This window comes from Orycteropus afer, unplaced genomic scaffold (genome assembly GCF_000298275.1).
Source record: "Orycteropus afer afer isolate SDZICR_OR568_19922 unplaced genomic scaffold, OryAfe1.0 scaffold00460, whole genome shotgun sequence".
In the NCBI taxonomy this organism is placed as follows: domain Eukaryota; kingdom Metazoa; phylum Chordata; class Mammalia; order Tubulidentata; family Orycteropodidae; genus Orycteropus; species Orycteropus afer.
Genome location: NW_006922047.1, coordinates 2,048,810 through 2,060,212, shown reverse-complemented (window position 1 = coordinate 2,060,212; position 11,403 = coordinate 2,048,810). Strand labels below are relative to the sequence as shown.

Below are 11,403 nucleotides of genomic sequence, written 5' to 3'. Positions count from 1 at the left end.
AGCAGGCTACGCTCAGGGGACCTCACCAGACCCCTGTATCCAAAGGCAAGGCACCAGATGAGGGGCAGCTGCCCACTTTATTAGCCAGGAGCCATACTGCAGGACTCTCCAAAGCCCACTTCTGTAGGTGGACAGAGCACAGAAGGACAACAGAACATACCTGCTCCTTGCTCCCCTGCCCCTGGGACAAGTCGGGAAGGGGAGATAGCAAAGTAGGGGGCTGGCCTCACAGAGGTCTCATAAATATAAGGGGGTCACTGTTGAGAGCTGTAAAGGGGCTGGGCAGCAGGGGGTCTGGGGGAGGGTGGGCTATCCTGGTGGGTGGTGCATGTCATGCAGCCTCCTGCATCCGAGAGGGCACCGGCTCTGCATCCAGGCGGCACAGTGGACTGTTGTACACCATCTGCAGGTTCACCTTGTGGCCCACCAGCTCCCGGATATTGTTGATGCCATACTTGATCATCGTCGGGCTTTGGTGGGGAGGAGGACCACAGATTACCACTAGGTCAGGTCCCATCCCGCCTCTTCTCTCAGCCCTTCCTCCTTCCTCCCCTCAACCCACAAGGCCCTGCTCTACCTGCCCGGCCTCTCCCTGCCCTCATTTCCTCCCACTTTTCCACAATGGCCTCACTGTTCCTCAAACACACTCTGCCTCAGGGCCTCTGCACTGGCTGTTTCTTTTGCCTGGACCACCCTCCCCCAGATACCTGCAAGGCTTATTCTTTTCTTTACCTCAAGTCTGTGCTCAGATGCCTCTCCTCAGCGGCACCTTCCCTGACCACCTAATCTCTCTCCTGCCTTCTCTTCTCTATGGCACTTTTTATCCTTGGACAATAATTATCCTGGGTACACTCTAGATTTCACTGCTGAATTTACTTACTTATCTTGCTAATTGTGTTCTGCTCGCCCCCCCGAACCTCAGTACCATGTGGGTCAGAGCACAAGGTCAGGCGCATAGCAGGTACTCATTAAGGCACCCTGAAGGTGCTTACTAAATGTCTGTCAAATGAAGGAATGGATGGATGATGCTGAAGGTCATCCCTGGCTCCGAGGGCCCCATGCCAACCATGTCACTGAGAGCAGGCAGCGAGACACCAGTGTTCTCTGCGTCAGCAGCCTGCTCAGGCACTCACCGCTCCAGGGAGAGGCCCCATGCAATGACTGACACGTTCTCAGGGAGCCCCATGGGCAGCAGCATCTCAGGGCGAAAGACCCCAGAATTCCCGACCTCCACCCACTTCTTCAGGCCTGGTGAGAAGGGGGATAGATAGCATGTAGGGTGGTATCAGGCTTGGCACAGAGCTCGGGAGGTAGGGTTTGGGGTTGGCAACTGGGGGGGTAGGTAACTCCAGGATCCAAGCTGGGGGCCTCCTCCATCCCATAGTACCTTGGTGATAGCTGAACACTTCCATGCTAGGTTCTGTGTAGGGGTTATAGGCTGGCTTGAAGCGCAACTGGGTAATGCCTGGGCAAGGGGAGTGGGAAGCAAGTCACGATGAGGTTGGTGACCAAGGTCCCCTGTGCACCTCCGGTACGTCACCCACTGCAGCCCACCTGCTCACCCAGCTTGGTGAAGAACTCCCGCAGGACGCCCAGGAGGTGGCCCAGGGTGAGGCCATGGTCAGCCACAACACCCTCAATCTGGTGGAACTCAGCCAGGTGCGTGGCATCCAGGGTCTCGTTCCGGAACACACGGTCAATGGAGAAGTACTTGGCAGGTGTGAAGGGCTTCTGGGGGTGAAAGCCAGCCCCAGAGCTGGGTCAGCAGAGGCGTGTGACAGGGCCCCCACCTCGACCCCCAGCCTGGGCCAAGCTGCACCTTCTGCGCGAGGCGGTAGAGCGCGCGGGCGCTTGCAGACGTGGTGTGTGTGCGCAGCAGGTTTTTACGGGCCTCGTCCAGCTTCCAGGTATACTTGTACCTTTAGGAGGAAATGTGGAGAAGTCCACACTGGGCCCTTGAGGGTCCCAGCCCCCTTCCCACCCGCACCCCAAGATCCCGCCTCACCCCTGTGAGCCGTAGCCACCCTGAGAATGGGTCCGCTTGACCCGCTGGACGTAATCCATCGGGAGCTGCAGAGCCTCGGCTGGATCTGCCAGGATCAGATCACCAGTGGTTGGTCAACAAACATTTACCCACACTGGGCCTAAAGCCACTGCAGAGAACAGATCCTGGCTGTGCGCTGCCGCCCCCACCCCCACTGCCCCCCAAGGGGCCGCAGAGTGTCTATGAGCACCTGAGTGACAGCCCTCCTCTCCCCAGAATTCTGTGGCTCCCACCTCACTTGGAACAAGAACTGTGCCCAGCCCCCACGACCTGCACGCTCTACTCTATCACCTCCCTGTCCTTGTCTCCTCCATGCTTCCTTTGCCCCGGCCCCTGTCAAATGGACCACCTCAAAGATGTTTCCTCCCTCTAGGCTCAGGGCCTTTGCAGTAGCTGTTCCTTTTGCCTGAACTCCCCTCCCCCCATACCACTTGGCTCCTTCCCTCACCTTCTTTGGTCTTTGCTTAAACAACTCCTTCCTCACAGTCTTCCTTGGTCAATTTGTTCTGAACCGACACCATGGGTGATGCTGGTTTTCCCTGGGGCATTTACTACCATCTGCCCCATTATCCAGCTCACTTGAGAGGCAACACTCACCTCCCCCATGAGAATGCAGGTCTCACCAGGGCAGGGATTCCCTGTCTCATTCCTGTGACTCATGCGTTCAAAAGACCCAGGCGCACAGGAGGGGTTCCGTGAACGTCTGTTGCTCACATATGTGAATTCTTGTGCCCTTCCAGAGACACGGCCTTTGGCTTGAGAAGCTTGGGATCAAACCCTGCCTCCACCATAGCCAAGCTGCTTGGCCCGGGGCAGGTGACTTTCTCGCTCTGTGACTCAGTTTTCTCATTTGTAAAACTAGACTAATAGTACTACCTCCTACTGATCACAGAAAAATGAGAACAGTGCCTAGTACACACTGTTTACTCAGCGTAGGTGCCACGACGGCAACGAGCACAAGGTTTGTCCAGCCAGGCACCTGAGCACCCGCCTGCCTTTTTGCTGGGAAGATAAGACACACACAGACTCAAACCCACTACCATCAAGTCAATTCCCACTCACAGTGACCCCCTCGGGTTTCCAAGGCTGCCAATGTTTATAGAAGCAGATTGCCTTATCTTCCTACTACAGAGCAGGAGGTGGGTTTGAACTGCCAACTTTCTGAGTAGCAGCCAGATGCCTTATTCACTGTGTCACCAGAGCTCCATGGGAGTGAGGTAACAACCATGAAAATCCACTTAACTTCAGACAACACTAAGAACTTAAGAAAGAAGCCAGGCACAAGGGTGGAGACTAGGATTAAGGGCTTTTATAGAACTGGGACAGAAAGTAGCCTTACAGGGTGACCTCTCCAAGGGAGCATGTGAGCACAGATGTGATGCCACAGGATGCAGAATGTGCAGCACAGGCAAAGGCCCTGAGGGGGGCCAAGCCTGGTGTGTTCAAGGAAAAGGAGAGAAGAGACTGGGGGCAAGTGGAAGATAATCACACAGCTCCCAAGGGCCTTGCGGGCCACACTCGGGAGGGCAAACGTCACTTTGAACAGAACAGCTGAGGCTCTGCCACGTACTAGTGGGGTGAGCCCTGGTGAGACTATAAAAGGGGTAGGCCCACCTCATACAGGCTCTGCTCAGGTACCACCGATGTCTCGGCCAAGCCCGTGGTACTGACCCACCTCGTAGGAAGAAGGTGTCGTGCTGGTCACGTGCTGGGTGCTGCTGGGGCTGGAAGAGTGCATCAAAGTTCCAGAAGGAGCTCTCAATGAAGTTGTCAGTGGGCATCTCGGTAAACCTGGTGGGAGAAGCGGCCTGACTGTCCGGCCCATGTCCATGCCCAGTGGCTGGCTAGGCCCCGCCTCTGGCCCCATGCTCACCCCATCTCCAGGAAGATCTGCCGGAACTGGGTGCGGACCTTGAGCAGGGGGTGCAGGTGGCCACTGCTGGGGAGGACGCCACGAGCCGAGAAGTTATAGGGTTTGAAGGGCCGGTCCCGCCAGGAGCCGCTGTTGGGGGGAGTGCAGCATGGCTGGGTCTGGTGAGGGATGGCTCCCCACCCCTTCACAGCTCCACCTGCCCTGCCCTCCCCTGGGCCGCCCTGTACCTAGAGATCATCTCAGGGCTCAGCTCTGTCTCCTGCTTAGAGATGCTGGTGCTGAAGGTGCTGCCTTTGCTCACCCAGTAGGTCTTCAGGATCCTATAGCCAGAGCAGCACAAGGGAGGCCACTGTTATCTAAGAGGCCCTTCCTGATCTCCATCACTCACCCCAATGTCACCCACCAAGTCACTCTGCTTTATTTCCTTCTTGATATTTGGCACCACCTGAAATCCTTTTACTTGACCATCCCTATCTCCTCACATTTACTAACTCATTCATTCGTCAGACACTTGATGAGAACATCCTATGTGCCACAGCCCATTCAAGGCCCTAAGAACACGGCTGGCAACAATGACAATAGGTAGCACTTGGAAGAGTTATTCTATGCCAGGCCATTCCACTAAAACCGCCCCTTATAAGAAAGGACTGTCTTGTTTGTAAATAGAGACACGGAGGCCCAGACCCCACCTGGCACATGGTAGATGATCCATAACCTCAGTATGGGAGGACAGGGAAGGCTGCCAACACTCACTGCCTCATGGTGGCAGGATGGCTCCCTCCTGCCACCCAGCTCTGGGGCCTTGCAGGTGACACTGGGCCTGGGTGCCGGGGTCGAGCCCACTCACACTTCAGAAAGAAGCTTCCTCTTCCTCAGCTCGCTCCTTTCCTTCTCACCCAACTTCTCGGCCTTCCCGCCCTGGACCAGGCGGAGTCGCCGCTGTACCTCATCCTCCACGCTATCCACCTGCAGTGATGATGGGCCGTGAGGGGCGGTGAGGGTAAGGGGCTCACCCAACCATCCACCCACTTGCCTGCTTGCCGAGACTCACCACTCGGAACACTCGGGGCCCATCGGCTGTGCTCTTGTCGACGCGGATCCACTTGTTGGACATGGCCTTGCTGAAGCCCACTTTGCCACTGGGCAGTCGCTGGGAGCGAGACTGCAGTTAGTGAGGCACAAGGGCCACCCCCATCATATCCCTAGGTCCTGCACCCCAGGTCCCTTACCATGAGCTCGCTTTGAGCCAGGCCCTCTGGGGGGATGCTATGGAACACCCGAGCTTCATGGCTGCCCTCCCGGGCAATCTCCTCGCCCTCAGTGGTAAGCTCCCAGCGCTTGGAGGAACGCAGCTCAGCCTCAATGACCTGCAGGAAGATGTGGGGAGGGGTACAGGCAGGGGTGGGGTTCAGAGCCAGGTACCTCTTCTTCACAGCACTGGAGACAAGATTCAAGGCACAACCCCTAAAGCCAGCTGTGTTCACATTCCAGCTGGTTACTTCCCGATCAGTAATCTCTGGAAGGATTTCCCTTGCTGAACTTAGTTATAATGACAGCTCATGCCTCCCAAAGTGAGGTCAAGTACTAAAAACATTGCCTGTCAGAAAATAAATTCTTATTATAACTTTTGAGCCTGTGAGAGATTTGAAGGTCTCAGGTGAACTGATCTGTGTTGACACCTCAGCATTCTTAGCTCCAGGGAAGGTCCACGTGACAAACAAGGAACCCAAGGCTCTGGGACCCAGGGTCAAGCAGACAAGGCCAGGGCTGGTGGGACCCACAGGTCCTTGCTCTGCCTTAGTTCTAATCCCAGCTCTGTTCCTCATTCACTGTGTGACCTCAGAAAAATTGCTTAACATCCCTGAGCAAAAAGTTTCTTTGTCCAGAAACAGAATAACGATAGACTCTACCTCAGAGAGTCATGAGAAGTAAATGAATGAATATCCCTGAGAAATGTAAAGTGTTTAACGTGTTGTAATTGTTGTTGTTACGTGCCCTCGAGTCGGACCCGTCTCAGACAGGCCCCTCCTTGGGTTTCTGAGGCAGTATCACTACGGAAGTAGATTGTCCCATCTTCCTTCTGAGGAGTGGCTGGTGGGTTTGAACCGCCAGCCTTCTGGTTAGCAGTCAAGTGCCTTAGGCACTATGCTACCAGACCTCCTTTAATGTGTTGTAAGTGCTATAGAAATTACGTTACATTAAGTTATAATACCATTACTGTTGCTGCTATCATACCATTACAGTCATTAGAGTACATCACATTAAGTTACAACTATTCATGTCTCTGTGATCTATGTAAACATCAATATCAGAGTCAAGAGATTGTCACCCTGCCCCTGCACATCCAGTCCTGCCCCTGCATATCCCTTCCATGCATGTGTCTTCCTGTCTCCAAGTTCCTGCCACGGTTCCCCAATACTTAGGAGATACAAGATCTTCCAAATTCTGGCTCTGCTTGTCTTCTCAATCACCCATCTGCTCCCTCCTACTGACCCCTAAAAGTGCCACAGCTTTTACTCTCAATGCAGAGACCCTACTCAGCTGCCACCTCCTCCAGGAGCCTCCCCAACCCTAAGGCTGGGTCAGCTGTCACCTCTGGCTTCCCTGTGCTTCCCCTACTACTCTGGTCACTTGAGCATCTCCCCCATTATACAGAAATCTTCATAATGGCAGCGATCGCATCTTGTCCAACAGCGGACCCTCTATGCCAAACACACCTCAACGTTTGTTGCATGCGTGAACATGAGTTCGCCCAGGCTTTCACTTCTTCCAGACCTTCGCCTGTGCATCTGGGCTGTACACATATACTATACAATTACTCCTAATCGGCCTGAGGTGGTTTGGCCTGGAAGGAGGGCCGTCCTGGCAAAGCCAGGGCAGGTACAAAGATGCAGGCCCGGCATCACGAACCCGGCTCACCTCGCCCAGAGCCTGCAGACTCTTCACAGCGCCCACCACGGCCTGGTGCTCCATGCCCAGCTCGGCCGCTAACTCCGCGCTGTCCAAGCCTCCATCGGCTGTCTCCAGCCGCCGCAGCAGCAGCTCCCCAACAGAACTATCCGCCATGGCCGCTATCACCACGCTCTGCGAGTCTCAGCCAGGCCAGATAAACCGGAACCGGAACCTGAGCCTGGGGCGTGCGACGCCATCTTGAGCGTGGAGGTGCAGTCGTGTGGCACTCACAGTGACGCCATCTTGAGTGTGTCCTCTGAGTTAGAGAAACTTTGTCCCCACCTCTGGCCTGTTTCGACCATTGGCGTCTTTTGACCAGAGAGGTTGACCATAGAAATCACATTGGCAACCTGAGTGTCAGAAGCACAGTGTTGTTCTGGGTTTTTATCCATCCCAACATCCAGCGGGCTGTGTGACCTTGGATTGCATCCTCTCTTGGCCTTCTGCCCTTCTGGATTTTCTCGTGTACTGAAAAGGCAAGTGGATGGGTGGTGGGCTTAAGAGATGGTCAGTCCGATGTCAGTTACTTTTAAACTTTCAAAGAGAGGTTGCATAGGGTCCATCCCCATTTACAGAAGAGAGAGGGACTTGACTGAAAAATATTAATGAAATAGCAGGTAATCTATGCAGGCTACTTCCTGTGTGCCTAGCCCAGTGCTTAGTATTTCATATGTATTATTTCATTTCTCCTCAAAACTCTATGATACCGATAGTGATAAAATCTCCATTTCACCATGAGCACGCTGAGGCTCAGAAGGTGGTATGACTTGTCAAAAGTTCTACAGTTAGTTGGTGGAGGTGGGGTCAAAAATTATAAACCCTCCAGATTCCAACACAGCCATACTCCAAGATCAATAGCAGAACCAAATTCTACAAAACTCACTGCTGTTGAGTTGATCCTGACTCATAGCAAAAGAGTATAATTGCCCCATGGGGTTTCCAAGGCTGTAATCTTTACCAAAGCAAACTGCCATATCTTTCTCCTACAGAGTGGCTGGTGGATTCCAACAGTAATGCATAGTCTTCATCAGAGTTGTCTTATTGAAATATAATGCCAGATACAAATGTAACTTTACAGTTTCTAGTAATAGTGTTAAAAAACTGGTGAGGTTAATTTTGCTATCTTATTTAACCTAATACATCCAAATTCTTCTTGTTTTAACATATATTCAATTTAAAATGATTGAAATATCTTATATTCTCTTTTTCAAGTTCAGTTGTTAAAATTGAAGTGTATTTTTACAGTACTGCATTGTCAGTGAAGGAAAACACGAGTATACGGGTGGAGAGATGGGTGGACAGCCTGAACTATTAGGTATGTCTATGCAGCAGGGAGTGTACCCAAGACCATATATAGGGTTGGCAGACAATGGTTCTACAAGTGTATTTGTATGTTCTGTAAAAATTCCCAGAGGTATAGTAGAGCTGACAAGGGACAAGATTGCAGTCACTTCTTGGTCACAGCCAGCTACCCAGAGGGACCAAGTAGTGGAACCTGTGGGTTCAGGACCATAGTTGCAGGGGACATCAAACTCAATTGGTATAACATACTACACAAAACATTGTTCCACTTCCTACTCTGGTGAGTAGTGACTGGGATATTAAAAGCTTGCAAGCTGCCATCTAGATACAATGATGAGTCTCTCCTCATCCAGGGCAAAGAAGAACAAAGAAAACCAAAGATTCATGGAAACAATTAGTCCTTGCAACTGGTACACCATGTGATCTGCAGCCTATATGACTATGAGACCAGAAGAACTAGATGGTGCCCAGCTACCACTGTAAACCACCCGGAGGGGGGATCTATGTAGGAGATCCTAGATAGAGAGGGAGAGCAATGTGGAACAAAACTCAAAATCATTTGGAAAAAAGGAACCAGGTTTGCTGGTCTGATAGAGCCTGGTAGAATCACTGAGACTGTGGTCCCTAGCTGCCCTTCAGGTCTGGAATTGAACACACAACTGTGGCTTCCAGCCAAACAAAAGACAGGCATGAGTTGAACATGTACCTGAGGTAGATACATTCCTTGGAGAGAACAATCATGGGAGAAAGAAGGGCTGTTTATGCACAGGGAGACAGTTCAGGGGGCAGGAGTGCATGAAGGGATGGACACAGGGAAGAGGTAACCATTGGGAGGAAGTGGGAGGGGAGCTGTTGCGTTGGGGTAAATTGTAGTTGATGTCACCAGACAATGTGTGTATGAACTGCTGTGTGAAAAGTGAATGTGCTCTGTAAACTTTCATCCAAATCACAATAAAAAAAAAAAATTGCTGTGTATTTTACACTTAGAGTGTATTTCAGTTTGGACTAGCCACATTTGACAGGGCTAATTGTCACATGTGAGTGGATTTGACAATGCAGGTAGATTTAAATTCCAGTTCTTCCATTTACGTCACTCAGTCAAACTGTTTAATCTGTCTGTGTCTGGTGGAAACAGAGCCCAGGTTATTGTGAAAGTTAAGTGAAATAGTGCACACACACGTATGCCCACCCACCGCCATTGATCAAGTCAATTCCGACTCATAGTGAGAAGAACTGCCCTACAGGGTTTCCAAACTTGTAAATCTTTATGGGAGCAGACTGCCTCATCTATTTCCCACACAACAGCTAGTGGGTTCGAACCGGTTCGAATGCTTTAATCACTGTGCCAGCAGAGCTCCTCCACACAGGTGGAGTAATTAATACCGACTGAGTGTAGGCTGTTTGTCAGGACTCTTCTAAGCACTCTTCTGAGCAAACACATTTATTCAATGAACTGTCACAATTATCATTTGAGTCTGTAAAATGGGTTTACTCATATCCCTTAATCCTGACCCTACTTGCTTCAGGTCAGGGGCAGAGAGGAAGATCCTGATTAAAATTCAGGATACATCCCTGAAAGTTCTTTCTTTACTCGGTTTTCAAGCACTTCATCTCTTTTTAAATTCCCACAGAGTCCTTCTTTTCTTCTGTCATGCAGCAAGTCTTTTTTAAGCCTGTTCTTTGTCAGGCTTTGCAGTAGACACTGGGGGACAGTGAGGACAACAAGACAGGCATAGTGTCTACCCTCAGGCAGGAAGCATCAAGCCCATTCTCTTTCCACAACACTAAGGACAAGGGTGGCAGGCCTGCAGTAGTCACCCAGACTTGGGCCTCCTTGTGAAGGGCCAGGTTGGTGATAGTGGATACAGAGTGGGGAAAGGGGCGGAACCCCTACTTCAAGAACCTCTCATTCCTCCCTTTCTTGAGTCCTCACCACTAGATTTCCCACCTCTCCCCTCTCCACAACCCACTCTCGAGTTCCCATGTCTAAGGCCTTTGTGCTTCAGATACTGGAAAACCCCTAGCCCTCTTCCTCCTCCTTGCAGGCTGGGGCAGGGAGCAGGTATCAGTCACGTCTTTTACTTCAGAAGACTCTACATCCAGGGATCCTGCTCTTCTCCCTCGACATTATCTTCCCTACCATCTGCCTTTTTCCTCTCCAACGGCCCCCTGCACTCTTGCCTAAGGCCCCCTGCCCTCTTGCCTTTAGCTGTTTAATTGCAAAACATAGACGGTTTGTGGGAGACCACAGAACAGGGACCCTTTTCATTTACAGGCTGAGGGGGGAGCAAAAAGGAGCCTGTAACTTAGGGAACAATCCTACTTTCATTCTAAAAGTCCCATCTCTGAGCCTTCTGGGCTTCCTTCTCTCTGCTTGCCTACATCCCTAAAAGCTTTGAAACAATTTCTGTCAGGCAGGAGCTGGCTAGGGGACCCTCTTGGCCTCTCAGGAACTGCTGCGATTTCAGAGAGGCTAAGTGACTTGCCTGAGTCACACAGCAACAGTCTGACGGGCTGCCAGGGCCCTGGGAGCCCTGGGAATGAAAGCTGGCACCCACCTGTCTGGCCTGCATGGCTGTAGCCCTGGCACTGGGATGAATGAGAAACCTGGCCCCAGCTTCTGAGCTCTGCCCCATCCTAGGGCTGAGGAGAGCCCATTGCTGGGATTGGGTTCATCAAATACAGAGTAGAAAGTTGAGTGGCGTGGAAAGCCAAAAGGCCGGGCTCACCCCTCAACGCCGAGAGGACAGAAGGGGATGAAGCAGGGGAAGGGTCCCAACCCTGTACCATAACCTCTACGCTTGCGCGGGTTCTTTAAACGCCCAGCCGCGGAGCGGACCGCGCGTTTAACTGAGGGGCTGGGCTGAGGGCTAGTCACATGACCTGGTCAGGGGCTCTCGGGCCCCTCCACCCCACCGGTGGGCGTCCCCCACAACGCGTGGTCGACCTTCATTGGTCCGGGATGCAACCAATAGAAATCGGCCATCTGGGAACCCAGCGTTCCGAGGCACAGCCTAATATGCTGAACAGGCATGGGTCCAATGGAGAGGGGCGGCTGTAGGCTCAGACCAATGATAAAGCGCAGTGGGCGGGCCCAAAGGCCGGTCCAGGTTGGGGTGAGAGGCGGGCGGGTATAAAAGGGTGTGGCTGCCGCCGGAATCCGTCCCTACTGCAGAACCGCTGTCTTAGGAACGTCTTAAAGGGCCCGCGTGCCGCCGCCCCCTCGGCCCGC

The 11,403-nt window shown here is 52.3% G+C and overlaps 1 protein-coding gene across 1 annotated transcript; it reads right to left on the bottom strand.

Annotated features, from left to right (window-relative positions):
• Positions 1-331: 331 nt before the first annotated feature.
• FARSA (phenylalanyl-tRNA synthetase subunit alpha) lies at positions 332-6,983 on the bottom strand. The gene is made up of 13 exons (XM_007954395.1): positions 6,837-6,983; positions 5,147-5,284; positions 4,969-5,067; positions 4,765-4,883; positions 4,145-4,237; positions 3,918-4,046; positions 3,720-3,835; positions 2,006-2,090; positions 1,820-1,919; positions 1,563-1,731; positions 1,388-1,465; positions 1,134-1,248; positions 332-470 (listed from the first exon to the last, which is right to left on the bottom strand). Exons 1-13 carry the CDS (start codon positions 6,981-6,983, stop codon positions 332-334), a joined length of 1,527 nt encoding a protein of 508 aa, XP_007952586.1.
• Between the last annotated feature and the right edge of the window lie 4,420 nt (positions 6,984-11,403).

What these genes read in the sequence shown, in the direction of transcription:
- FARSA (XM_007954395.1), bottom strand. Translation starts at nt 6,983, where the DNA reads ATGGCGGATAGTTCTGTTGGGGAGCTGCTGCTGCGGCGGCTGGAGACA. An exon ending in GGAGTTCTTCACCAAGCTGG is followed by an intron (nt 1,466 to 1,562) that starts GTGAGCAGGTGG and finishes CCCCTTGCCCAG; the next exon opens with GCATTACCCAGTTGCGCTTC. An exon ending in TGGGGCCTCTCCCTGGAGCG is followed by an intron (nt 471 to 1,133) that starts GTGAGTGCCTGA and finishes TCCCCACCAAAG; the next exon opens with CCCGACGATGATCAAGTATG.